At 54.0% G+C, this 27,879-nt stretch overlaps 1 protein-coding gene across 2 annotated transcripts in view; it reads left to right on the top strand.

Moving 5' to 3' along the window:
- Positions 1-27,879, top strand: part of DSCAML1 (DS cell adhesion molecule like 1) — a 339,394-nt gene that overhangs the window by 214,641 nt on the left and 96,874 nt on the right. For both annotated transcript variants that reach the window (XM_082683408.1, XM_082683409.1), the window contains exons 4-5: positions 22,156-22,302; positions 27,247-27,525. In XM_082683408.1, coding sequence (XP_082539534.1) covers positions 22,156-22,302; positions 27,247-27,525 — 426 coding nt within the window. The remainder of the gene's footprint in view (positions 1-22,155; positions 22,303-27,246; positions 27,526-27,879) is intronic.

Here is a 27,879-nt window from a genome sequence, read left to right as displayed (position 1 = left end):
CAGAGCAATGCTGCCCCACCCCTGCACCGCCACCGCCACCGCCACTGCTACCACCACCACCACCACTTTGCGGCCCAAACCGAGCTGATAAGCACTTCCTCTGACTCTAGCCACTGTTTTTCTTTTTGGTTGCTCAAAGCCAGGGCCACTCAAGATGGAAAAAGAAAATGCAAATTGTACACGGTGAAATGCTTTGCTGGTGCCTAGGGCTCTCCCTTGTTTTCTGCTCCGTGGAAAAGCGAGAGAAGGCCTGGGCTGTGAGAGACCCCACTGGGGCTCCAGGGAAGCCACAGCCACACCCCACTAGTCCCCACTGTGGCCTTGGCCCCTTGCTAATGCCAAGTACCTCCAGGTGGGGGGGCAGGAGTGGGTCCGGCTGACCTGGAGGGGCCTGGTTCCCCCAGGATGGGGACCCTGAGCCAGCGCTGTGCTCCACAGATATCCAGAAGGCAGGTGGGAGCAGGCCAGTGGTTTTCTGGAAGGACATTTGGAGGTCTGCGTCTGTTCTAGGGGGTGCCTGAGCCCCGGAGCTGACACTAAGCACTTCCCCGGGGCGGGGAGTGGGGGAAGTCACCTTCTATCTTGTCATGGCCTCTTCTGCCAAACTCTGCCTGGCACCTCCTTCCCCAAGTCTCCGCTCGCTTGACCTCCGATCCATGACACCCGACTCTCATGAGAGGATCTAGGGAACATTTTCAGTTCTTCAGCATCTTCACAAAGAGCTCAGAAGAAACCTGTGCCCATTTTAAAGACCCTTCATCCAATATCTAGTCCAGCTCCTAGCCCGCGGGGCCCCGTCTGGACTGGCCTTTCCCTGCATTGCCTCCGGGAAGGGCATTGCTCCCCTCTCACTGGGGAGACGCCAACACTTTAACCAGCACCGTCATCCCCACTTGACCAACTTAACCCAACTAAAATGGATCATTAGGCACAATGCCTAAGAAGATGTAGGCACGGGGTGTGTGGGTGGCTCAGTGGGTTAAAGGGATCAAGCCCTCAGGGTCCTGGGATCAAGCCCCGCATTGGGCTCTCTGCTCCGCTCTCTCTGCCTGCCTTTCTGCCTACTTGTGATCTCTGTCTGTCAAATAAATAAATAATATCTTTAAAACAAAAAAAGATGTAGGCATAGGCATACAGGCTATTAAGCTCTAGCTATGAAAGGATGCCAACCCTTCGCCAGTGCTGGACAAGCTGACTTCTCAAGGCCCTTGACCTTCACTTGGGAGCAGAGGACTCGGCTGCACCTGTCTCTTTGGCTCCCAGCATTCATGCAAACCACAGAGACATGTGGCTGCAGCGGGAGTCAGGGTCCCCAGTCCTGGTGCACTGGAGTCAGGGGGGATCCCAACCAGGGCATGTTGACAGGATATGTCTTTGTCGCCAACTTTCCTTCATGTCCCTTCCACCTACTCCCTCTTGGACCCCCTGGTAAGGCCACGTGGGAGGATGAGGGAAACTGGGCTGCACATGGCTTAATGACACTGATCCTGGAAAGGAAGAAGTCTGGTTCTCCCTCCCTCTCTCCCTCCTTGCTTCCCTCCCTGCCCTGCTCATCGTCCTACAGCACTTGTCCTGTCCTGCATGCTAGCCTCCAGAAACCTTCAGTGGCCCGGCACAGCTTATCAGATGCTACCCACCTCCTCCCCCGGCATTCAAAGCCTCCCCCACCCAGCCCTTGCCTCTGGACCACCTGGACCGCCCATGGCCCCCAGTGTCCTCCTTAGCTCTCTGAGGGTGGCATTCGGCTGCATGTAATAAAGGTCATCAGCCAGGACTTGGCCAAACAGGAGAGGGTGTCTGGGAGCAGGCGATGCAGGCCTGCCCCTGCGGCTCAGAAAGCAGCCCCTTTCCCTTCCTGCCCAGCCTGTCTCTGCCTGTCTCTGTGAAGCTGATGACTCTAGGTACGGTCTCTCTGGTGGAATCAGACCATATTTGTGCTCCTGTGACTGGCGTCTGTCATTCAGCCTCACGTTCTCAAGGATGATCCGTGCTGGAGCGGGTGACAGAATTTGCTTCCTTTTTTAGGCTGAATACTATTCCGTTGTATGAGGAGACCCTGTTGTGTTAATCCACTCATCTGCCGGCGGATTCCAGGCTTTCTTGCACTTTTTGGTTCTCGTGAACCGTGCTGCTGGGAACCTGGGTGTACAGATACACTGGAGAGTCCCCGCGTTCAGCTCTTTGGGGTCTGAACCCTGAAATGGAACCTCTGGGTCATCTGGTGGGGCTTTTTTTTATTTTTGAGGAACCGCCATCCTGGTTTCCATAGGGCAGCGCCATTTTACATTCTCCGCCGCAGTGCACGACGGTTTCATCCGTCCGCATACTCACCGGCTCACGCTGAAAGGCCAGACTGGACCACGGGCGCGTTTTAAGCACCTTGGCGTATGTCCCTCGTTTAGCAGAGCCCCCGACATGTACCCAGCGCTCCACAAACGGGTGCAGAATACGCATCTGACTTCTCCTGTATGCGTCCAGACCCCACACATCCTTTCAGGCCCGCAGAGAGTCCTGACCCCCTGGTGGAGCCCTCTCTCCTGGTGCCAGCCCAGTGGTCTTTGCCTTTGTCCCTCCCCTTCATCTCCGCGCTGCAGCATTTGAGGAGGGTAGGGGCAGCACCCCGACTTGAACTCCTGTTGCTCTGTGGATGTGGCTTCTCCCCGACTGGATGCTAAGCTTCGTGAGGCTCAGGACTTTGTCCTTGACCTTAGCAGTTTCCCAGACTGGCCTGGGAGAATCCCGAGTGCATCGTGGGCCCTTAATACACAGACACTCAGGTGTGTGCTAATCAGATTCCCTGGGACAGCCTCGTCCACCCCGAGGCAATGGGGTGACATCCTGGCAGTTGAAACGCCTCCTGGATTTGAAGCTAAAGCTTGCCCTGTCCACCCTGTTACCTCCAACAAGACATGTCACCTGTTGCGTCCTCTTGGGAAAACTGTCAGTGTTTCATGCATGAGGAGGGCCTCTTGCATGTTTCTTTCCTCTCTAATCTCCCAAGGACCCTGGGAAGTAGGTAGGGCAGGGTTTATTTCACCTGTTTTCAAGAGGAGACTGTTATGGCTCAGAGAGGTTAAGTGATTTGCCCAAAATGCTCAGCTGGTAAGTTCCAGGACAGGCCCTCTGACCCACTCACTCTGTAATTGCCTCCCTGTCCAGCTAACAGGAAAGCAGGGCTGGGAGGATTCAGTCAGAGCCTGGACAGGAAAGTGCTTTGTGGACACTGGGGTGCTTTCTGCCTCTTCAGCAACTGTCCATCCATGTAGACTGGGGACGGTCCTTGTAGATCCAAGCGAGATGGTCTCATATGGGGGTTTGGTCAAAGGAGGAGGGTGGAAGAGGGATCCTGCTTCTCTTCCAGGCACCTGAAGGTTCTGACAGCTGGACAGGACAGGGAGGATGCTCCCTGCCGCTCAGCAAGGAGTTAGCTCCAAGGGGAGAGTTTGTTTTTTTTTTTTTTAAAGATTTTATTTATTTATTTGACAGAGAGAGATCACAGTAGACAGAGAGGCAGGCAGAGAGAGAGAGAGGGAAGCAGGCTCCCTGCTGAGCAGAGAGCCCAATGTGGGGCTCGATCCCAGGACCCTGAGATCATGACCTGAGCTGAAGGCAGCGGTTTAACCCACTGAGCCACCCAGGCGCCCCAAGGGGAGAGTTTTTACCTCTGTGTCCCCTTTTTGCAGGGAGCAGAGACAGACCAGCGCAGGTGCGATTCCTCCAAGACGTCTGCTGGTCTCCTGGCTGCCTCCCTGGCCCGTGGGCTCTGGTGCCACACCTCCCCAGACTCTCTCCCTCCTTCTCCAGGGCTAGCCCCCCACCGCCCTCCCCCGGCCCCACCTCCTCTTCCCCCTCGTGCTCCCTCCTTTCACAAACATAATGAGTTTGATAAGAAATTGTCTCGTTAACAGGATTAGCCACGGAAATCTCTTGTCCCCTCCCATTCATTCTGTAATGCTCCTGCCTCATGGCCTGTAATTTTCTGCTGGTATCAGAGGCTCCGGACCACCTCAGGGATATTAATTCCTACTTGTTCTTTGATCGTGTGACTGCTGATATGCCAGGATACCCCTCCCCCCCATGGCTGCTGGGTCACAAGGCCTTACAGGGAAATTACACCGAGGGGAAATTACACTGAGGCCCTCACAGGCTGGCTCCTTCCAGCGCCGCGGCTTCCTGGGTTTCTGCTGCTGTCACCCCCTCCTGCCCCACCGTCCCCCCTCAGCTTCCAGTCCTGGGAGGGGAGGGGGGCAGTGACTACCTCTAACTTATTATAGGCCAAAGACGTAGAGCTCAAACTGGAGCTCAAAAGGAGCTTGCTCCTTTCCTTCCCTTTCAACCCCTTCCCCTCCCCACCCCCACACACATGTCCCTCGGAAGACTCTAGAGAGGGACACACAGAGATAGTTGGGCTCAGTGGATGGGTGTCCAGCATTGGGTTCACTTCCTGGGTTCACTTCCTGGGTCTGCGCTACAGACAACAACTTGTCCAAACTCTCTGAGCCTCAGTTTTCTCATCTGTACATTGGGGATGACAATACCCATCTGGCAAGGTTGCAGTAATGCACTAAGTACAGTGCCTGACACACAGTAGTAGGTGGTCAGTTAATCCCGTTTTCCTTCTCTGCTCTTACAAAGACTGGAATTTAGTGGGGGTGGGGAATATAGTTCTGAGAATTTACCAAGAAATTATCATCTCAACCCTAAGTTATATCCCCAAGCTCTTTCCTTGAGTGGATTCGCTCTGACCTTTGCCCTCCCAAATTTCTTTCTCTCTATACGTCTTTAGGGACTTGATGCAGAGGAGACTTATGGCCTCCTTAACCCAAAACATTAATTACTAGAAAGCTCAGCATATTGGATGAATCCCAAGAAGAGGTAGCAGGAAAGAAGAGGCTTGCCTGACCTAGGGCCCTCAACTGTGATTGAAGGCAGAGCAGAAAGACATCCTGAGAAAGAGACCACGCCCAGAATAGGCCATGGCCAGGGGCAAGAGGGTCGTGCTGGGTGAAACCCAAACTCTGGGTTAGCAGGGCATTTAGAGGGAGAGATAGAGATATAGGGAGGCCCGAGCCTGGAGGAGTTGACCCACCATAGAGATAACTAGGATATTGTTAGAATCAGAAGAGGGGAGGCCAGAGCTAAATCTGTGTTGATTTGGAAACAGTTTTATGACTGATTACTCAGAAAAGTATCTGAGAGTGAGAGGTGGGAAATTGTACCTGTCTGGTGAATGAGCTCAGCATTCCAAGTGCTGGGACCACTCTGCACAGGGTGGGGAGGCAGCCTGTGCCCGGGGAGCTGGTGGGGCCAGAGCTGCACTCAGAGGACCCAGGCCAGTGTCACCACTGGAAATATACGTGCACAAAGAGCACAACTGGTGCTCACATCACTGGTGAAGCCCGCACTGTGTGCTCAGCCTAGGGTAAAGCCTTTGCCTGTGTTTGTCCATTGTGAAAGATGGCCTTTGTCCACAGCTAAGGTCAATAAACAGACCCCGGGCTTGCAGGCTGTGGCTGTTGGAAACCCCTAGGGTGATTTGAGACTTCTGTGCTTAAGGAGTTGTGGAATCAGACAATCTGGGTTCCGATCCCAATTATGTTGTTTTCCAACTGTATGACCTTGGGCGAGTATCTGAATCTCCACGAGCCTGGTTTTCTTATCTGTAAGATAGGGATAATCTTGTGTGTGAAGCCTCTTGCACTCTGCTTGGCACTTAATGGAAATCCATAAATGAGAAGGACGTCCCTCCCACCCCCCTCGTCCCTCCCCCGTGCACGGGCACCAAGGAAGACAAGCGTTTTTAAGATCGTGAACAAAAACTTAGTGAGTGATAAAAGCCTGGTCAGGGATACAGGTACCCCAGGTTAGGGGAGGAAGAGGAGGAGAAGGCCTGGGGAAGGGAGGTGAGGTTCCCGACAGGTAGGCTGTCATTTCGAGCTTACAAATGGGGAGATGGCACAGTGGTGGGGAGAAGCGCTCGGGCCGGTTACTGTGGGGGCAGAGCGCTTCTGCCTCTCATCATTTCAATGAGACAGCCTGGCTTGGAGAGCTGATGAGACACGGACGCCGAAGGACTGTGAGCATGTCTGCCTCTCCTGACAAGCGCCCTGGCTGGCTTTGCTGATGGACCACACCGCTGGGGCGATTAGCCTGTAAATAGAAAAGCTGGGTGCTCAAAATAATGCAATTGCCTCCACTGTCTGAGCGGTGTCAGAGGATTTTCATGGGTTCTAAGAAGGGGGAAGCGGGATGCAGGAATAATCCAGAACCACCAGCCCCAGCGGTCACTCCCAAGTCCTGAGAAGCTTCGCGTCAGCATCGGGCGGATTCTCCTTCCCCTGAAGCTGTGCAGTAAGAATAACAAGAGCTAATGTTTATCGGGCAATCGCTGCACAGGTCCCAGGCCAGGCACTTGCATGTTTGCGACAACTTCGACTCTGTGATTCATACTATTATTAGCATAGGTTTATAGATGAGGAAACTGAGTCACAGAGGTTAGGTAACCTGAACAAGGTCGCACTGTGGAGCCAAGGTCGGTCTGACATCAGAGCCCAAGTACTTAACCACAGGAGTAAAAAGTTTCAGATTCATGCACTCATCCGTCTGTCTGTCCATCCATCCATCCATCCATCCATCCATCCATCCGTCCATCCATCCGTCCATCCATCTATCTGTTCAAAAAATATCTTTAAGCACCACCCCATGCAGGTGCTGAACCCAAAACTGATCCCAGAGTAATGGAGAGGTAAGCAACCCAAGCCATCGTGAAGGTCATGATCTCATTAATGGGTATGCACTTGACCAACTTCAGCAAGTGCCAGACTTGGGACATACCAGGGATTGGGAGGCAGCGATGGTGGGCAGCTGCCCTTGGCCTTCGGGGGCTCTGGCCACTCATCATGGGAGCTTCTTCTCTCTGCAGCGTGTGGACGCAGGAGGCCTCTGAACCAGACAGTCTCCTGGGGTGGAGAGACAGTAAATCAGGAGGCAAACCTAGGAAGGACAGAGGGGTGGTCTCCACTGCCATCCCAGTGCCCTTGGAGCCACATTGGGGGGGGGGGGCTTCGAGAGGTCACAGTACCACGCTCCTTGTAACCAAACATGCTTCTGGAACACTGTAAGATCGGCTGTCTCATTCTTTCTCTAACTCCCAGTTGTCACCACACTGTCCAAAGGAAGGACTGGGACAGAAAGAGAAGACAGCTCCCTGAGACCTCACTGCAGCCCTGCATTACTCCCCCATTACAGAGGAGGAGGCTGGGGGCGAGGCCCTCCTGTCCAGGACCTGGTCCAGGTCACACAGCAGCTAAGGGGGGTGGGTAGGTGGTGGTGGCAGTGCTTCCGATGGCAGATAAGTGCCCTGTAGCATATTCCCAGAAGTCGCAGGGGCGAGGAAGGGGGACATGAGGTATCTGTAAGGAACTTGCATTTTATCTGGGAATACAGGAATGGTTCTTGTGGGCTGGCTAGGGAACAATGTAAACGTGAGAGCTGAGGCTCTCCGGGGTCCCACAGTGTGGCCTCACAGGTGGAGACGTGCAGTGTTTGGAAAAGGAGAGAGAATCTGCATTAGCTGGGCTTTCCAAGAGGATGTCCAGAAGAAAGAGGGTTCAAGAAGGGTCTAATAGGGGTGCAGGGGAGGTGAGTGGCCCTCCCTGTGGGAAGGAGCTGGTGAGGATGCCCAGAGGAGAGTGGCGCGGCGGGAAGTGGCTTAGCCAGAGTGAGGCTCTGGATTCGGACAGCCCCAGCTCTATGGTTTGGGGCAAACTGCTTTGAGCTTTCTGATGGTCAGTTTCCTCATCTGTGAGAGGGGAGGGGAAACCTCTCCTTCAGTAAGGCCGTAGCAAGGAGTGAATGAAAGATCGTGTCAGGGAGAGCCCCTAGCTTGGTGCCTGGAAGCCGTCCCCTTGTCCTGAGCCTCTGGTGCAGAATGAGGGCTGGGCCTATGGCAGGGGTCAGGACCCTCAAAGGGCCTGCAGTCTAGGGACGGTGCCAGGCTCCTGGTGACTCAGTGCACACTTTGTCACAGCTGGGATGGTGCACAGGGAAAGAGGACCCGAGACAGATGCGCGGGGAGGGTCTTTTCGAGGAGGGGAGAGTGAGCTGAGCTCCAGCGGAGCAGTGGTCAGCATGCACTTTGGGAAGGAAGGGGGCAGGGGTCCCAGGGGCCAGGGTTGGAAGAGGAAGAAGCTGGGGTTTTTGGAGGAGCAGAGGAAGGCCCCCGTGGCTGGAGTTGGAACCACCCATCAGGGATCAGCGGAATCATGGTGGGCTTTGATGCCCCGTAAAGGATTTTGGTCTTTATCCTGAGAGAAATAGGAAGCCACGGGGTGGTTTATGGCGGGATCAGATGTCCATTTTAAGAGGCTGGAGCTTTAGGGAGGGATATCAATCAAACGAGGCCCCAGCAGGTGTGGACGTATAGTTGGGGCCTTGATGCAGAGTTGGCTGATCACGATATGCACAAAGTGCTATGGGGCTAGTGATCGCTGCGGAGGCCTCGGGGGGCTAGGGGGGTCAGAATGGATCTCTTACTCCACCCACGATAAAAGGAAAATCTCAGCTACTCCATGACCCACAGTGGTTCCAGCTGCAGCATGGTCATTGTGGGGAGGATGGAGAACAGAGTTGGGAGCCACACATGGGAGGTGAGCCCTTGGGGGGCAGTCACCGTCCATCTGCCCCAGGCCCAAGGACACAGGGTCCCCCTCCCTGCCGGCCGCCAGGCTATCGGGGTTCTGTAGAAGCAAGGCTGCTTTCCCGGATTGTAATAATAGTTATTTCTATTACACCATGAACATCTGACACATGGAGCGAGGCGCTCGGAAGCCCCCCCAGTGGGTAACATAAAAGTGGGGGTGGGGGCTCCGGGGAGGCTGGGAGGCCATGTGCAGCCGGAGGAGGACGGGGAAGAAAGAGGCTTATTTCAGCACCCTGTTATTACAGCATCTTGTTTTCATAGTTTGTTCAACAGACCTCTCTCCCTCTCCCTCCTCCCCCCTCGCCTCTCTCTTTTTCATCTTCCTCTCTCAGCAAATCCATTTAAATGCAATTCTATTCTTAAAGCGCCCCTCTCATGCATGTCTAATGAATGTCAGGGAAATGCTATTACAATGGGGCTGAGGAGGATCCGATCCGCAGTGTGTGTACAAGTCATTTGAAAGGAAGCCTGGGAGTGCTCCAGCTTTATTACAGCATAATTAGAAATAAAATCTTGTTGCAATAGGAGAATGAGAGATGTGTGCTAATCCTGGGGTAGGGAAGGATAGAGCTGTATTTGGAGAAAGGGACTCAGGGAGAGAGGAGACCAGCCACTGCTCCTCGGTCTCCCTCCGCCAGAACTCTCCTGCTGGCTCCCCTCCCCAACCCCGTCCATCCCAGCACCCCCTGGGAGCTCCAGGTCCTGGGCAGTGCCCCGGAGACAGTGCTGATGCCCTCCTAGGTCTCAGCTGCCCAAAGCAGTCAACCCACCAGGGCTCCCGGGAGCGGAGTCTGGTCCCTCCCTGGGAGTCCACACTGTTCTCCTTGCTCAAGACGCCAGCTCGTGGGCAGCTGGGAGGTGGTGGGAATGGTCTACAGCACCCTGTGTGTGCAGGCCAAGGCCCAGGGCAGGTGGTGAGAGCCCCCCACCCCACTGCTATGGGAATTATACATTCCCTTATCCATTAACTCATTCAGTTATTCAGCAATGACTAACTGACTCCCTCTTATGTGACAGGCACTGTGTTGGGCATGTTCTTTATATCATTTAATTCTCCCAAGAAATAGGTTCAGAGAGGTCCAGTGGCTCACGCAACACCTTCCAGCAAGAAAGGGAAACATGGTTCAAGCCCACGCCCTTTTGAATGCAGATAGGGCCTTTTATGCTCCATGATGCTATCAAACATCCTTGGCCCTCAAGAGACCTCAGGTTCCCATCCCTCCAGTGACCCCATCTCTTATAGGGGCCAAAGGCAGAAATAAAGATAGGGAGCCTGGCCCATCTCCCTTCCAGGGAAGACGTGGGGACTCCGGGCTGGTGGCAGCTCAGCATGGTCAGGCTAGGACGACCATGGGGGTCAGGCGCTGTTACACCCTTGTAGACCACTCTGGACCGGGGTGCTGAGACCACATTGGCTCCTGTGCTCAGCACTCCTCAGAGCTCTCGCTGAGATGGGGTTAAAAAGAGAGACACACCCTCCCCCCACCCTTGCCGGGCCAAGTGGAGGGAAACTGTAGAATCATGAGGAAAGTGAGGCTTGGGAGATCCCTTCAAAACAAGTCCCTTCAAATGGTCCCATCTCCTCATTCATCAGTTAGGGAGATGGGCCCAGGGGAGAGCACTGCAACTTGTCAAAAGTCCCCCAGCAAATTCGCAACTAGGCTTCTCATCTCCCAGGCCAGTGCTCTCAGCCCTACCAGGCCTGCCTCTGCACAAGCCTTTCCACGGGAGAGACTCTTATAAATGACATTTCTAGGTCATGGTGCTCTTCCAAGCAAAACCTCCACCCTTTCTGGAAGACCACAGCTGGGTAGAGGTGTGCAATGTAGAGATGAGGAGACCACCCCGGCGCTTCCAAGTCAGCCAAACCCTAGAGCTAAGCGTGGCCCGTGGCTGGATCCGGCCAGGAAAATATGACTGCTGTGGTCAGCTCTGGGTCCCTCCAGCCTTGTGGGGGAACAGAGTCTGGGTCACACCCCGTGAGAACTGGATAAGTTCGGCGTCTCTCTGTAGTTCCATATCCTCCTCTTTGACCACTCACTGTCTCACCTACAGGGGCAGCAGTGGGCACAGAAGGGAATAGGCCTTCTCGCAAGGCCTCCTGGGAACACGTGGTCTATTCTGCCACCATCGGGAGCCTGACACACCCACCAAGCCCCAGCCCAGCCTGGCATCACACCTTGAAGACAAACAGGAGGCCATGGTGCCTTCGCCAGTACCTGGGAGCCCTTATGCCAGGAAGCAGGCAGGTAGAGCTGCCCCCGAGTGCATGGAGGTTATGGAATTGTGAGGTGCTCTGGCTTAGCTCCCCACTGGAACCTTTGCTCTAGCATTTGCTCATGCTTCTTGCCGGCCAGAGACAGGGCGAAGTGTCTGGCTCTGCATACCTTATCCAGGTTTCATAGCAGAGGTCCTACCTCCCATCCATCTGGCCTCCTCACGCCGCAGATGCATGCATGCTGCCAGACTTGAGTTCCATTTGGAAAGGGAAAGACTAGCCACGTGCCCCTCTAGGTCCCAGACTCCTTGGGCACACTGTGCGGTGGTAGGTGAGATTTGGGTGTTTGAAAGGGAGTGCAGACGAGGCCCTACCCAGGATCAAAGCCCCATTACCCGGGCCAGCTTCCCATCCACGCCACCCCTGCACGATGCCTCCTCTGCTCCTGGTATCTGACGCCCATTAAGGGGTCTTGGCTGGGTCTCTCTGCACCTCTCCTGCTCTCAATGTCTACACCCAGCCTGTGTGGTGTACTCGATGACCTTCAGGACCAGCTGGCCTCTGTCCTCCTCTGCATTCCTACCCAAAAGCCCTCCCTGCAAGTGTCTTCACACAGCAGGATCCAGTTCTAGGATCTTAGTGTTGGAAGGGCCCGCAGGGAACAGCATGTCTGGATGAGGGGTGTGTTTGTTTTCTAGGGTGTCTACGACAAAATGACCAGAGTGGCAGGTCCGGTTTCTCCTGAGTCCTCTCCTCTTACCAACGGCTGCCCTGTCGCTGTGTCCTCACAGAGTCTTCCTTCTGTGTGCCTATGGCCCTGGCATCTCTTCCTCCTCCTACAAGGACACCAGTCCTGGTGGATCCATGCCCCACCCCTATGATCTCTTTTAGCCTTAACTACCTCTTTAAAGGCCCCGTCTCCTAAAAGAGCCACATTGGGGATCAAGACTTCACATAGGAACTTTATGGGGACACAATTCAGCCTATGACAGGGAGGCACTAGAACTTAGAACCAGCCAGCACTCAGAGCTGGGACTTGAACCCACATTCCTGACTCAAATACCCTGTGCTATCTATCCACTGTGTTGCAAATCTCTCTTGGGGTCCTGGGTGGAGGCCTTACAGTCCTGGGGGTCCAGAGTCCAGGGAAAAAGAGGAGCCAAAATGGGTCTCGGCTTCCCTGGGGCTTTTGAAACCCAGGATGGCAGTTTCCTGGTGGAAACTGGTCTCACCATCAGCAGGAGGACAGAGGGAGTGAAAGAAGGATGCCCAGCAAGGTTGGCCCTAAATAGCGTTCCGCAGGCTACCCTGGTGCCGGATCCCCAGGCAGGGCTGATTCGACCCCCCAGAAGCATCAGCTACCCCCATCCACCCTCCCCCGTGGGGCAGCCTGCTTGGGAGGGAAGAGCCGCCTTACCCGCGGGTGAGCTGTCTCGTGCATCTCCGCGCAGCCGGCTGACCGCATTGTTTCTGTAAAACTGTGCTAGATGGAGCTGTAACTAGTAACCTGTATCGATCGCAATTACTCTTGTGGGATAGGGATGCCCCCGGGGGCCGATAGAGACACTTCAAGGCTTTGGCATCCTGAGGCTGCCCCGAAAGCAAACTCGCACGGACACAGGCCAAGTATCTCTTCTTTCCCAAGAGAGACTGAATGATTTTTCTGATCCCAACCAAATCCTGGACTCTGAGCAAATCTCTGTCCATTTCTCCCCACTTCTCTGTCCCCAGCTCCTTACCCTATTGCATTTTGTGACTTCCTTGCGGGGGTGAGGGGTGCGAGCCAAGCAAAAGACCCCTCCCTCGGTTTTCTTGCTTTAGGGACCCCTCGGAGTCCAGGAGCCAAGAAGCCTCTCCCGAGAAGTTTTCCTACGGCCAGGATTCATTCATTCAGCACAATACGCACAAAGATACCTGGGTCCCCATACATGTCTTAATCACGCCTGCCCTGTGTGTTTACACACTTTGTACTGTGGAAACAACCCCCCTACCCCCTCAGGACATATAGTACAGGACATGTCACGGCCGCTTTCACAGACATTGTCTCCTGGACACTGCAGGAGATTCTTGTGAGACGAGCAAACCAGGGCTGTTAGGACCCCCAGTTGGGGGTGAGACAACAAACGCCCAGAGAGGGTAAGGGATTTTCCCAAAGCCACACAGTTGGTAGGACACAGGTCTCAAGCCTCGCATTTTGGACGGCAAGCAGATGCTTCCCCCAAGCTGCCGGCCCCTTCTCTACCAGCTCTGCCCCAGCAGCCTGGGCCAGTGCCCCCAGCAGTGCACGCGTGGCTGCACATGCACTCTGTTCCCTCTCAGACCCACGCAGCCACCTGCCCGTGGCCCTGACTTCCTGACAACACATGCCATTCGGTCGTGGCAGGCTTTGCTGCCTCTGTGTGAGGCCTCCCGGAACAGACGACTGCCTACTGCCTCTGACCGATCGCGGCACCGCACGGGGGCCTCCCAAGGGACATGGCTCATCCGCTCTGTTCATCCAGTGCCTTGTGGTGCCAGCTTCAGGGCCTCCCTTCCCTTCCTGCTCACCCCCCACGCTGGCCATGGCTAGGGAGAGGGACACCACGTCCAGAAGAAGCCAGGGGCCCAACCGCTGCCTGGAAGGGTCAGCCAAGTACACCTCACCTGGCACAGGTTGGCCAGGGCGCCCTCCAGAACACAGCTCATGCTCTCCTGGCAGCTGGGTTTAGGGACAGCAGCTCGGGGTTGGTACCGAAGAGCCCGGGGGAGCCCCGGCTCTTCCTCTCACTAGATGCATGACTCGAACTGGTCCCCACCTGAGCCACGGTCTCCTCCTCTGTACAACAAAAGCGCAGGTGCCGCCTGGGCCAGTGATGGCACTTCATGGGGGACCCATGTGGGAGAGCTGGGCACCTGAGGTCACCCCAGTTCAGGCACCTTGGGGCGTCTTGTTTGCTGAGTTTATAAAACCATTGAAGACACTTCGCCAGCGGGACCCAGATCAGTCTCCCAGCCCAGGCAGACTCTGCCCACCAAGGGTGTCTAAAGGGGACAAAGAGAGAAAGTGTCTTGGCTATCGGTTCCCAAACACGGGTCTTCTTCCTCAAAGGCCCCAGCCATGGAAACCTCTAGCGTCGGCAGGTGGAGTTTGCCCACAGCGGCTCAGTCCCCCTCCTCTGTCCCCAGAGGGGCAGACCGCCACTCCACCTCCCCCATGGCGTGGCATGGTCCGGTCTCAGAGTTGGGCCCAGGACATGCGGTTCCATCCCGGGACGCCTGTTGTCAGGGGTCCCTCCTCTGGGCGAGGGTTGCGTTTGCACTGCCGTCCGCTACGGGAGAGATAGTTCCCTGGTTAGGGAAGGACGGGGGAAGGCCAGCCTCAGGCACGCTAGAGAGGGGCTGTCCCTGTTTCTCCTTCTCCCTGGGCAGGCTGTCCCGGGTCTCCACGTGCTCGAGTAGCTCCTGAGAAGGGTGAGGTCCCTCCCTGCGGGGCCGCCCTCTGAAGATGAGTCAGACATGGCTTATACTCCAGAACCCCCGGCCAGGTCGCTCATTGTCTCCTTCCCTTTTGTTCGTGCCACACCATCCTCCACACGTCCCAGCCTGGACCCCGCTGAGCTGGGGAGCCAAGACGAGGGTTAAGCATTGGCTTAAGGGAGGGGGAAAGGCAGTGGACCAAACCCTTATGGTATATCAGCACGGGTTCTGGGGCGAGAGATCTCAGAGCATGGGGGACCTCGGGACAGGACTCCAGGCTGGAGAACCTGTTGTCTCCCTCGGCCGGAGGTGCCTCCGCTCCTGCCCGGATTCCTCCGTTCGCCGCATGTGCACTGAACATCTTCTATGTGCCAGCCGTGTTCTGGTGCTGGGTTACTAAAATAACTCCTTGCTGTCAGCGAGAAGCACCACGTGCTCTGAAGACAAACAGGCAGGGTAAGGAATTGGGCAGGGACACGGAGCACAGTCTAATTTTGAGAGAGGGGTCAGGCAAGGCCTTTGCAATGAGATGGTGTCTGAGCTGAGATCTGAACGGGGCTGGGAGGGAGTCAAGGAAAAAGCATTTCGGGCCCAGAAGGAGGGCAGAAGCAAAAGTCCTGGGGTGGAAAGGAGCATACAGACACAGATTTGCAAACCGCTGTAGGAGCTGATCTCCAAGGGGGTCTTGCAGCTCTGCTATCCTTTCAGTTAAGAATTTACAAATTTAGGGGCACGTGGGTGGCTCCATTGGTTAAGCACCCAACTCTTGATTTGGGCTCAGATCATGATCTCAGGGTCATGGGATCGAGCCTTGCATGGAGCTCAAGTTGGGCATGGAGCCTTCTGGAGATTCTTTCCTTCCTCTCTCTCTGCCCCCTTCCCTTGCTTCCTCTCTCTCTCTCTCTCAAAAAAAAAAAAAAAATATATATATATATATATATACATATGTATATATATATAAATTTCTAGGAAGAAAGGGGCCTTAAAGATGATCCAATTTCTTTCTCTTACTCAGTATTTAAATCCTCTATGCAATATCTCAGCCAAGCGTTTCTTCAGTCTCTACTTAAATACCCCTGGTGACAGGAAACTCACTACTTCGCGAAAACACTCATTCTAATTCTTTATAATCTTGACTTAAAAATTTTTCTTATTTTAATCACAGTAGAATCCATATAACATAAAATTTGCCATCTTAATTATTTTTAAGGCTTATGTTTTTATTTCAGTAGCATTTTGGCTCCGTCTTGAGTTCAGAAATGTTTAAGTGCAGCTTTATCTCGCAAACCTGGAGCTCTGTACCCATGGAAGACTACTTCCCATTTCCCCTTCCCCAGCCCCTGCCACCCACCATTCCACTTTCTGTCTCTACAAAACTGACTGCTCTAGGTACCTCCTATCAGCGGAATCAGACCGTATTTGTCTTTTTTTGACCACCTTATTTCCCTGAGCAGAATGTCCTCAGGGTTCACCTACACCATCACCTGTGTCAGAATGCCCTTCCCTTTGAACACTGAGCAACATTCCATCATGTTTCTAAACCACCTTTCCTGGTCCACTCGTCCATCAGCGGACACTTGGGTTGTTTCCACCTTTCACTAGTGTGATTGATGCCATGAACAGGTGAACAAAGTCCTTTTAAAGACCCTGCTTTTAATTTTTCCAGGTACACACCCAGAAGTGGAATTGTTAGGTCACAGAGTAATTCTATTTTTATTAATTTAAGGAACCTCCATCCTGTTTAACTTTGACTTTGGAAAGCTCAAACATAATTATTTTTCAAAAGTGATTGGATATAGCAGACACAGTGATTAGCAGTGGCAAGAGGTTTGCCAGACGTAGAAACGCTCAGTACTGGGGGTGCGCTAATCTGGGAAGGCTTCTTGGAGGAGGTAAAATTAGAGCTGGTATCTGACTTTGCTGTGTTGCTGTTTCATCATGAACAACATGCCGATAAAACTACCTTCAAGTTTCGGGGAATGTCATTCATTCGTTCTAGAAATATTTATTTCTAGAGCACCTACTTTGCAATCAGCACTGCTTTCACACTGAGTGAAATGAGAGACTATTGGAGGGCTTTGAGGAAAGGAGCCACATAATCTGACTCCGGTTTTAAAGGCTCACTTGGGCTGTAGGTTGGGAACAGATGGAGGAGGGACAGGGGCCGAAGCAGGGAGCCAGGCAGGAGGCTGCTGTCCCTGCTGTATTTGGTCATTTCTGTTCCCTTTTTAGGGGCTGGGAGTGGGATCCGTGGAGCCCATACCTTCCTGCAAACCCTCAGCTCCTTCCTCCTCTTCTGCCCAGCACCTTCTCCCCACCAAACAGATCCTCCCTCCTGCCTCTGAGCGCAGAGAGAGGCCCAGCCTCAGCAGAGGGCAGGCCCCCTGCCCCCCTGCCACTTGCAGCCCCCTGGAGCTGCCAGGAGCTCCAAGATTTCTAGTGTTCCTCCCTCCTGCAGCTCTGGGGAGTCTCTGAGGCCCAGCTGTTTGACCTTTTGAAAAAGACCAAGAAGATGCTGTTGGTTCACCCAGCCGCTGTGTGCGGGACCTCTGCATTACCGAGGGCAGGCAGCCCCTTTCTTTATGGCCAAGCTACTGATGAGGAAGGAAGGGGAGAATTTGCAGGAAGCCCGGCCACAGGGACCGAGTGCCCCTCATCTCCTTGAGGTGGGGTCACTTGGATTGAGGATGATGGAGCCCCACCAGTGTGCCAAGGCCTCTCACAAGCCGCATTTCATCTGGCTCTCCCAATGGCTCCATGACGTAAGGTCTATTTATTATCTCTGTTTTCCTGAAGGGGAAACGGGACTCAGAAGCTGAGCGCCATCAGAGAGACGTTGGTTGTCAGAGGGAAGGGGCCTTGTGAGTTTCTCTTATCCCACGGCTCTCTGCCCTGTCTGCATGTTTCGGGACCTGAAAAGATTTCTGCAAAGACCAATTTCTTCAGAGACCACACCCCCAGAGATTCTGAGTTTAAATTTAAAAGTTGCTGAGATGATTCTAATGTCCAAGCAGGGTGGGAAACACACATGTACCTTACCTCCCCCCTCTCTTTTGCAGGAGGGACAACTGAGGGCCTGGGAGACTCCTGGACCCCCTGCGGTCACCCAGTGTCTGTTTCCCAGGGCTGTCGTAACAAGTTACCACAAACCCGATGGCTTAATGCAGCAGAGATTTACCAGGTCATGGTTCTGGAAGCCAGAAGCCCCAGGTCGGGGTGTCCGCAGGGCGTGCTCACCGTCCTGGCTCTAGAGGGGAATCTTCCTGGCCTCTTGCATAGCTTCTGGGGTGGCTGGCAATCCCACATTTATTGCCTTATAAATGCATCACCCCAGTTTCTGCGTCTGTCTTCACATGGCCTTCTCTCTGTGTTCATGTGCCTGTGTCCAAATCTCCCCATTCTTAGAAGAGGACCAGTCACACTGGATTTAGAACCCATGCCAATCCAATATGGCCTCATCTGAGCTTGATTATGTTTGCAAAGATCTTGTTTCCAATGAGTTCCCGTTCACAAGCCCTCCATTTTGGGAGATACTTTTGAACTCCGTGCACAGTCCATCGTTAGTGGCAGCGCCAGGACTCCAATCCAGCCTCCTAAATCCAGTCCTGGGCTTGGACCCTCTTTATCCTCCTCTTCTCACTAATGGCCTCCATCAGGCCTCCCCACCCCTCGCCAGCCCCCAAGATAGCACCTTTCCTGATGGAAGAACATTGTCTTCTAACCATGGAATCTCAAACGGCAGAGACCAGGTCCAAGACCTCTCCATGGAGCACAGTCCAGGACCTAGGGATGCTCCACAGACACTTGATGAACCAAACTGAACTGAATATATGAGTGCTCTCTTACATTATAAGGTATAAGGTAGTGAGGACCCCACTGACAGAAGCAACCAAGAAGAGGCTGCTGACCTTATGTCCCTATGAGAAGGGCTGCCATTCTAGGAGAGTCAGTCTAGCACAGAGCTTTGGAAGAGCATGGGAAGTGGACTGATCGTCTGGACTCTGCCATTTACTAGCTGTGTGACTGTGGGTAGGTTATGTAACCTCTCTGTGCTTTGCTTACTAAAAACAATAGTATCCATTTCAAAAGTGTTATGGGAATTGCATAAGATAATGTTTATGAAAGCCTTGCCCTGACATGTAATAGGTGCTCAATAAATACTGAGCTTACAAAAGGAGAGGCCCGCTCCAGATCACCAGGAAGAAGGACGGTAAAGCAGGGGTGGAGAATTTGTAGTAATAGTAAAAAGAAAAAAGGAACCACACACTGTGCCTCCCTGGTTACGGGCAAGTTCACAGGCGATGCTGCAGCTTTTGGCAGGTGATAGTCCAGCAGCATCAAAGCAGTCCACACTGAAACACAGATCCGTATCCCAACCTTAGAGCCTAAGGGAAAGCGACCTCCTGGCGTACGCCCACGGCGACTCTGCTGGAATTTGGGGTGGAACGGTATTGATGACCAAAGATGTCTCCTGGCCCTTGGCCACCTCATGCTGTTAGTACCTCCCAGTCTCAGTGTCGACCCAACATGATCCCAGACCCGCATTTCCATATGGCCTCAGGATGGGGGCTGGACATGGAGGTCGTGGCTGCCACTCCCCCTCCTCCAGCCGGACCCAGCCTACCCTGAGAAGAAGGAACCAGGATGAGGGATAACTGCTCCTCTACCCGTTCCGGGGAAGGCCGTTCCCATTTGGGGTGTGGAGCAGGGGCTGCCCGACTGCCAGGCCACACCATCAGAGCCAGCCCTGGAGGCCAGCTGTTCTGTGGATCCCTGGCCCCTCCGAACCCCCCACCAGCTGGCTGTGCCGCCCCCATCCCACACCGTATGCCACTCACTCCGCCGGCCTCTTGCTGCTCCCTTCCCCAGCAGGGCCCATCATCTGATTCTCATCAAACATGCACAACTGATGTTGCACAAGTCCCCCCCAGAGGGGATTAACATAATACCCCTGATTTCTCCTTCCTCTCTCTCTTCCCCTCTCTCGAGCGAGCAAGCGCTGTGCCTCCCCCTGGCTGCGGCCCGCCTTTGTTTCACGAGGAGCGATATACTGTGTCTGGAAATGTTACTGCAATTAAATATGCACAAGAAGGGGGGAAGGGAGGGGGGAAATGAGGACAATGAAGGATGTGAAACATCAGACGCAGCAGCTGCTTGTTGCCATAGAAACCCCAGCTCCCCACCACCATCCCCGCAGCACCCCTTCCCAGCTTAAAATTCCAGTAGGACCAAGTGTACCGTCGTCCCCGGGTGCTGGGGGCCACGGGATCACAGGGTCCAAGCTGCTGGGGCTGGAGCACCTGTAGGCTGCTGAGGTGGATTTGGGGGTCTCTCCCCCCACAAACACACACCTCCGACCAGATACTTCTGATTGGCAGTAACACCCTCCAGTAGTTCTGCATTCCAGTCCCAGTTACATAATAAATCACGGGAGAGCTTCCGCATTTGACTTTGGGATGTCACAACATGGAGACAAAACGGCACATTCAGAGTCTGGTGGGGAAGCCAGGCTTTCTCTGTGCTTCCCCCGGGTCCTCTCCGACGGCTGGCAGCGAGGCTGGGCTCCCTTCCGCTTCCCTCTCGTGTCTCACCCACAGCACTGAGTGGGGGTCTGCAAGGTGCGGTCTGGGTAATGGAGAGGGAATGGTGGGGGTCCAGAGGACAGGCAGGCTGCCGGATGGCCCAGTGTTCTTCCAGGGGGGTGGCCCCAACAATCTGCCGCTCGGTGGGGAACCATGTGACATCCCAGACCTAGTCCCACACGGTCAGGTGTCCAAGGGTAGAGAGATGGCAGTGGTCGGACCAGGCCTTAGCTGAGTATGAGCTGAGTGGGAGGTACGGTGTAATGGGGCTGCCTCCCACTCTAGCGCATCCCCTGAAAAAAGCGAACTGTCTTGGGCCGGGCATTGGTAGTCGCACTGTATCCTGTGCTCTATCAAGGCTGATAGTTAGGTACCCCCCCCCCGGCACCTAGTAGGTCTAATCCGATACAAAGGAGGATGGGAGATATGGAGGGGAAATTCAGAGATCAATAGATAAACCAACATTCATTAAGAAACAAGAGATCATCCATTTTGAAGAAGTTCCTTGAGACCATATTAAATAAATATTAAAGATAAAGCTTCACCTGATGAAAAGTCAAAGGGCGTGACAGCTCCTTTCCAGTTGGTGAGGGAGGTGTCAGTGACGCAGGTTCGGGCTAGTTCCCTAGGGCTCCAGGGAATAGAACCAGGACCCGTGGAGGGAGCCACCAGGAGACCAGTTGTGACCAAGGAAGATGTCTCTAAAAGTCAGAGCTATCTACTCCGGAGTGGACCACTGAGCGAGGTAGTGAGTTCCCCAAACCCAGAGACATTCAAAGGAAGGCTGGAGAACCTTTGTCAATGATGCGGTCAGGCACCTTCAGCTTTCAACCCTACAATTCTATAGCATTCCTTGTCACCAAGTGTCATTAGGCGAGATCCCAGTCCCCTGGTGCTGAGGCTGGTGCTCCGGGGTGGTGGGACACCACAGGATGTTTCTGAGAGCCAATGTTCAGAGCTCTCATCATTGGTTGAGGGGATCATCAGCCCCCAGGTGGGAGGAAGCAGACCTCTAAATAATAGGAGTTGAAGGGCATGGGGCCACCCAAAGTGTTTCCTTATGAGAGCCTGGCATTCGAATGTTAGCAGGTCCCTCCAGTGGAGTCGGCATGACCCTCTCCCCTATAGCTCCTTTTTAAAAATACTGTACGGTCTTGATTCCAGTGCCCACTTCTGGTGGAAATGGCAGCGTAGGGTCTTTTATGCCTGTCTGGGGAAGCAGCCTAGTCCTCAGAGAGCAGGCAGAGGGACCCAAAGTCAGCATCTCACTCTCAGTCTGGCTGGACCTTGGGTAGGAGGGCGCTGTCTTGAGCTTAGGGCATCTGAAGCTGAATGCAATCCCCGCCCCAGCTGGCAAGTCCATATTCTCCCCTTTTAAAGTGAGCCCTGACTAGGCTCAAGTTCAGGGTTTGCCTTGGGACCTCGGACAAGGAAATCCACTCCACTGCTAAGTGGCGTCAGATGTCATAATCCGCAAAATGGGTGTCCTATCCCCTGTCCTAACGGCTTCCCTGCCGAGTCCTGACAATAAGACCGTGGAAGGACCGGGAAGAGTAAAGCACAGCATCTGTGCCTTTGCCTCGCACAGAATGAGCATTTAAGAACCGAGAGGTGAATGAGTGTTGTAACCCTGGCTCTCCGCGTCCCCACTGCTAGCATAGGTAGCCTCAGCAACTGTTCGCTGAGTGAACGGATGACAGAAACTCAGAGAAATGGGTTTAGGCTTGTCCTGGGCTCCATACGTGGGGAAAGCTGGGATCCAGAAGGCCTGATTTATGTTCTGCTTGTGTGACTGACAATGGAGAGGACACCTCAGATGCCTGTAAGAACAGATGAGTGTGGAATGTGAAGGAACTTTCAAACTCTTGCCCAGAATTAGGAGAGATGAGGATTTGCTGTACGCCAGACACTTCATTATGATTTCAGTCCTGTGATGCATTATTTGCACCCCCTTGTGTGGGTAAGGCTCAGAGACGTTAAGTGATTTTCCCAAGGTTACACAGCTATTAAGTGGACACGTCAGTTTGGAACCCAGATCTTGGCTGACTCTAAAGCCCACCATCCTTCTGTAAAAGTCTGAAACCTCTAACACCTAAAGGGATAACAGTTCTAGGAGGAAGGCAGCTGCCAGCCTGAGTGGCTTCTATTGGCGTGCCCTGCCAGGGGAGTAATGGAGTATGTCTTGATTGTGTCTCCAGAAAACAGGTTTTTTATTACTCACCACGGCGGGCTGTACATCTCTGACGTGCAGAAGGAGGACGCCCTCTCTACCTACCGCTGCATCACCAAGCACAAGTATAGTGGGGAGACCCGGCAGAGCAATGGGGCCCGCCTCTCCGTGACAGGTAGGCAAGAGGGCTGTGGAGGGCACTAGCCCACCCTGGGGATGGCCGTGTCCATGCCATGGATCTGGGACACTGCTGCGTACTGAGGTCATCAGGGGACTCAGAGAAGGAGATTAAAGAACAAAAATACAGGGTCCAGCAGGGCAGAACATGTCTAGTGTGGTTTGGGGTGCCCTTCATATAAGATCCTCAGAGTCTGCACCTAAGCAAGCTACCTCTCCTGGAGAATTGATAATGAAGGTGAATGCAATCCATCTTCTCTTTCCCCTTTTTGCCTTTGCTGCCAGGAAGCTCATGAGTATAACCCGATGTTCATAGTAACAATGAAGTTAGATTAGATAAGATTTGGGAGGATTTTGTTCCTTCATGACTCTAAGTATTTTTTAAGATTCTATTTGCCCTGTTTATGAGCCCATGTGTTTCTTCTGTTATAGATTGAGAGTAGGCAGGATATAATCCATAAACAACAATATTTATAAACTAAAGAAAAGATTCTATTTCTCGGCAAAAAAAAAAAAAAAAAAAAAAAAAGGAAAGAAAGAAAAGATTCTATTTCTGGAATGATTATCTCTTTTTTAAAGGGATAGAAGCTAAAGTTTATTGTGTCCCGTGTGTGCCAGATCTTATCTATTAGGCATCATAATATTCTCGTAAGGGGTACGCTGTTCTGTTTTACAGGTGAGAAAAACCAGATCTTAGGGAAGCCAAGCAACTTGCCCCAACTGTTTAACCAGTGGGAGGCAAAGCCAGGACGTTCCCTCTGCAGCCAGGGTACCACCCCTCTCTGCAAGGAAGGGGTCATTTGAGCACCCGCACATGCCCCAGTCACAGAGTAAAGGAGGGCACAGGGTCCCCCTCAAGGAGCAGTGCCTTTCTGGAAGCAGTGCTTTTTCAAACTCTTGACAGCAATCCACAGATAGACATTTTTATCATAACCTGTGCAAGGCACACTGATCGCTCCTACCACATGCATTTAAATGAACTCTGCTATTTCCTATTCTATCGTATCCAATTTTGATTTATCTAAATGCTGGTCGCAACTCACCAAATGGATTTCATAAGTTCCTAACCATTTGTGACCTACAATTTGAATATCTCTGCTATAGAGGAGGTGGGATTGGAGTGGCTTGTGGAAGGAGGGTGAACCGATAACATGGTCATTTTGGAGACCAGATTCACCCAATTGTGCAACCTGTCAGGGCCTCTGGAAAAGTAGCCTAACTAGAGGACCGACTAGAGGGTTCTGTCTCACTCTCACCATCTGGGGTTCAGGGAGGATGACACTGACCCTCAGATTATCTCTATCCAGACCCTCTCTCATTTGCCTAGCCCATTTGAGGAGCAGGAGACAAGAGGGTAGGGCTCTCTGATCCCTCTTTGTGTCTCCAGCAACGGACCCTGTGCCTGGCACATAGTAGGTGCTAAGTAAAGATTTGTGGACCTAACCAATGCCAAGGGAAACTGCTGGTAGCTGCACTGAGGGCCTCTCTCTTTGTGGCGAGACTTTGGAATCTGCAGCCCAATTCCCCAATGTGTTAGAGTGGTTCCTTCGGAAGTACTGGGACTTGTTTGCATGCTGCTTTGCATCTCATTTGCATGCTTCTCATAAAACAGGGGAATGGTGCAGAAATCCCCCCTTCCTGCCGGCCTGCTTCTTTCTCCTGCACAAATATTTAGTCCCTTCCTCCTGCCAACCTCACCTCCACTTTTACTGGGGGAGTAGACAGGTGTCTCTCAAAAAAGACACCCTTTAAACCGGAAGCTGTGCCAACCCTGATCTCCTTCTGGTCTCCATTCCCCACCAGTTGTGGGGAGAAGGGGGGTTGGGGCAGGAAGAGAATGAGAGATGCTGTCAGAGATAAAGCCCAAATGAGAGACAGAAGTAAAGACAGGGAGGCCCCCCAGGCAGACAGAAGGGGAGAGGCGCAGGCACAGACAGACCGAGGACAAGGAGAAAACAGAACAGAAGAAAACCTGCCCAGAGGGACAAAGGCAGAACAGGGGCTGAAAGGAGCAGGAGGGACCCGGAAGGAAGGGAACAGAGGGACGCAAGGGAACAGGGTCCCGGTGGTGACATGGCCCTGATGTGATGTGGCGTGACAAGGCATCTGCAAGCTGCTTGTCTCAGCAAACGTGCAAGTGATACTGGAGGAAGGCAGTGCAGACGGGGTGCGAAGGGGGCACGTCGGGGAGCTCAGGCCTCAGCCTCCAGCCCCCTGTGCCACACATCCACTCCAGCTTGAGGAGGGCGCTCAGTCAGTCCTGAACTAGAGAGGCTGGTCACGGTTTCTGCTGCGGAGGTTCACCGTCTAGTGACCGGCACCCCCGAGAGCCCCCAGGCCAGCAGGAGTGGCCGGACTACCCGGGGAAGGGTGGCCCCATCTCCCCAGGCCCCAAGGCAAAAGGAGGGTGTGAAAGGGTCCACGTGGCAGTGTGTCCTCCACGGTCATTTAGTGAGGGCAGCAACCACACCCGTGGGTTCCTCAGTCCTCACAGAGTGTTCCAGAAAGCAAGAGGGCGGGAAGGAAGATGGGCACAGGAGATGTGTTGGATAAAGGACTCTGAATCCAGCCCAAGGTGCCGGCTTAGCCTCACCCCTCACGAGCTGAGCAAGGTGGCAGAGAATAAGGAGAGTCCCAGACCTTGGGCTCCTCATCTGTAAAATGGGAGCAACCCCCACCCCAGCTGCTTGTGAGAAACGGGGACCAGATGGGCAAAGCTTAGCGTGTGTCTGCCACGTGGGGAGCACCCAGGAGACGAGCTGCCGTGTTGTGGTGGCTGTCTTGTTCCTGTGCTGTTGCTGCATCATTGTTTCTACTGCTTTCCAAAGAGCGTCTGTTGGGGAGGGGGAGGAGAGTGACTTTCCTCTTTCTGTACGGTCCACGGTGAAGGAGGCAGTTGCAAGAACGGTCTGAGCTTTCTAAAATCCAACCCCCAAACAGCCATTCCGAGCATGTAGGTCCTTCGTAGAATTTACCAAGAGCTTCCATGAGTATGAACTCCAGGCAGTACACATTATCATCTGCCTCTATAAAGATGAGACCAGTGACCAGAGAGGCTGGCCGAGGAGTCCAGGGCTCCCCAGCTCATGGGGTGGGGGTGGGGGGGCTAAGCCATGTGCAGAAGCCGTGTTCAGGGCACCTTTCTGGGGCAGCATGGCTCATCCAATTGGAGGAGGTCCCAGCAGCCTCCGCAGGGCGCCCCGAATGCCCCTGGAGATTTCTTGGGGCTCAGCCATCTGGCTCCCCCAGCCCCACGCCAGCCCTGGCAGCACCCGATCCCCCCGGGGCTGTCGCCGGTACACGCCGCAGCATTTTACTTCTGCTCCGGAGTAATGAAAGAGGCTTCTTTCCCTCAGAATTTAATTTCACGCCTGAGACTCGGTGATTAATTCCCTCCCCCCGCCCCTTCTTCCACCGCCCCGTCGGCCCCTCCGCTTGTAAATTCTGCGGTGTGCCACGGAATTTGTGTATTTTGCATCAATTAAGTGTCACATTGAGTAATTCTTCCCTGGCACTGGGTTTGTTTATCCCGACCATCCCCACAGGGTTGCGTGGGGAAGAGGCCATGGAAGCGGCTGAGGAGGGAGGGCGGGGGCAGAGCGGCACGGAGACTTCGCTCAGCCAAGCTCTCGGACACGCGTCTTGCCCTATTGCCTACAACAGCCTTACGGGACACCGAGGCAGCGCCAGGACCTCAGGCTCTGAGCCAGGATGAGACTTGCCCAAGGTCACACTGTTTCCCCATGGCTGGGGCGGACCCGCACCTGGCTCTCCTGATTCTCAGCCCAACCTCCTTCTGAAGAGCCACGGAAGGTGGGAGGGAGTAGAGCCTTCTAGAAAGTCTCTCCCCGCCACCACGCAAGAATTCCCCACCCAACCCTTCTCCGAGGGAGATGAGCTGAGGACGGGAGACATTTGCCATTAGTCAAGGAGGGTCCGGAGGGGATGCCTGCCGCTCCCACCATTCATTGTTGAAATGACCTCAGTATTAGATCACTCCAGTTACTGAACAAGGGTGGGCAAGACCTGATTTGTGATCTTGGCTCTGCAGTGTGATCCTGGACGGATCACTGCACCCCTCTGGTCTCTGACCCTCCTCTGTCTGTGGCCACCAAGACCCCTGAGCCAGCTCAACGAGTCCAGGAGCCCCCAGTCAGCCTCCCCCGGAGATCAGGGGTTCAGCAGCCACAGGCCTGGTCTGTGTAGACACAGGAGATCCACTCACAGAATCCCACCAGCCAGGAGCCTGGGACAGCCACAGGTCAGGGCCATGGGGCCTGCAGTCACGGCTCTCTCTTGCTTGGGAGTATAAAATGGAGAATTATTCAGGATGGTAGGTGTGGTTTGCAGAAGGCTTAACTTCTGAATCCTTCTGGACACAGATGGAAAAGCATGGCCCTCTCTGAGTTGGCTAGGATCGCAGATGGGAGGAGACAGGACAGGGCAGCTGGTTCCCCCAACCCTGAAGGGCACCCCCAGGCCAGTCCGAGGCCCAGACCAAGGCTTACCAGAATCGCAGATTCGAAAAGTCATGACTCTCGTGTCACAGGGTATCCCTTCTCCCCAGTCTGGGCCAGGCTCCAGGCACCGTGTCTATGAAGGGAGCTCTCACACACTCTCCCTCTCGGTACCTCTCTCTGTCTCCCTTGTTGCATCTGTCTGTCTGTCTCTCTGCCTACACTATCCTCTTCCCACCTCCCCCAAGTCCCTGCTTCTCAGTCATGGCTCTCAGGGTCTCTATCTGGCCTGAGTAGGAGAGTTTGGGCCAGAGTCTGGGGCCCAGGAGATACCACAAGCCGTCCCACACTGGGCGTTGTTCATGCTGGGTACTGGTGGGCAGCAGGTGCCGATTCTGGTGCTTGCTTCTCTGCTCCCCCCACCCCTCACCCCTGCACCTGCTTCATCCTGCTGGCCAGGGGCACTGATGCTCTCTGCCTTCCAGACCCTGCCGAGTCGATCCCCACCATCCTGGACGGCTTCCACTCCCAGGAAGTGTGGGCGGGCCACACGGTGGAGCTGCCCTGCACGGCCTCCGGCTACCCCATGCCTGCCATCCGCTGGCTCAAGGACGGCCGGCCCCTCCCGGCTGACAGCCGCTGGACCAAGCGCATCACGGGGCTCACCATCAGTGACCTGCGGACGCAGGACAGTGGCACCTATATTTGTGAGGTCACCAACACCTTCGGCTCTGCAGAGGCTACGGGCACCCTCACGGTCATCGGTGAGTGGGGAACCCCTTTGCCAGGCCTAGGAACCTTTGAGAGCACTGCAGTATGACAGGGAGGGGCAGCACCTGCCTCTGGCCAGCCCCAGGGGAGAATCCCCTGGCTGGGGAAGGCAGCAAGACATCCCAGGAAATGCTCTGGGTTTGAAATCAGAGGATCTGTTCCTTGGTTCTGGCGTTATCAGATAAAAACCGACTTTGGGCAAATCATATAACCGTGGTCACCACCTCAGTGTCCTCTTCTATAAAATGGGAGAATGATCCCAGGCCTTCCTGAGGTCAGAAGGGTCAGAAGGGACCCTGAGCGTGACAGTGACAGTGACGAGCTCACGGGGCTTCCTGGCTTGTTGA

The sequence above is a fragment of the Mustela nivalis genome, assembly GCF_964662115.1.
Source record: "Mustela nivalis genome assembly, chromosome: 9".
NCBI lineage: Eukaryota > Metazoa > Chordata > Mammalia > Carnivora > Mustelidae > Mustela > Mustela nivalis.
This window is presented reverse-complemented; position numbering and strand designations above follow the sequence as displayed.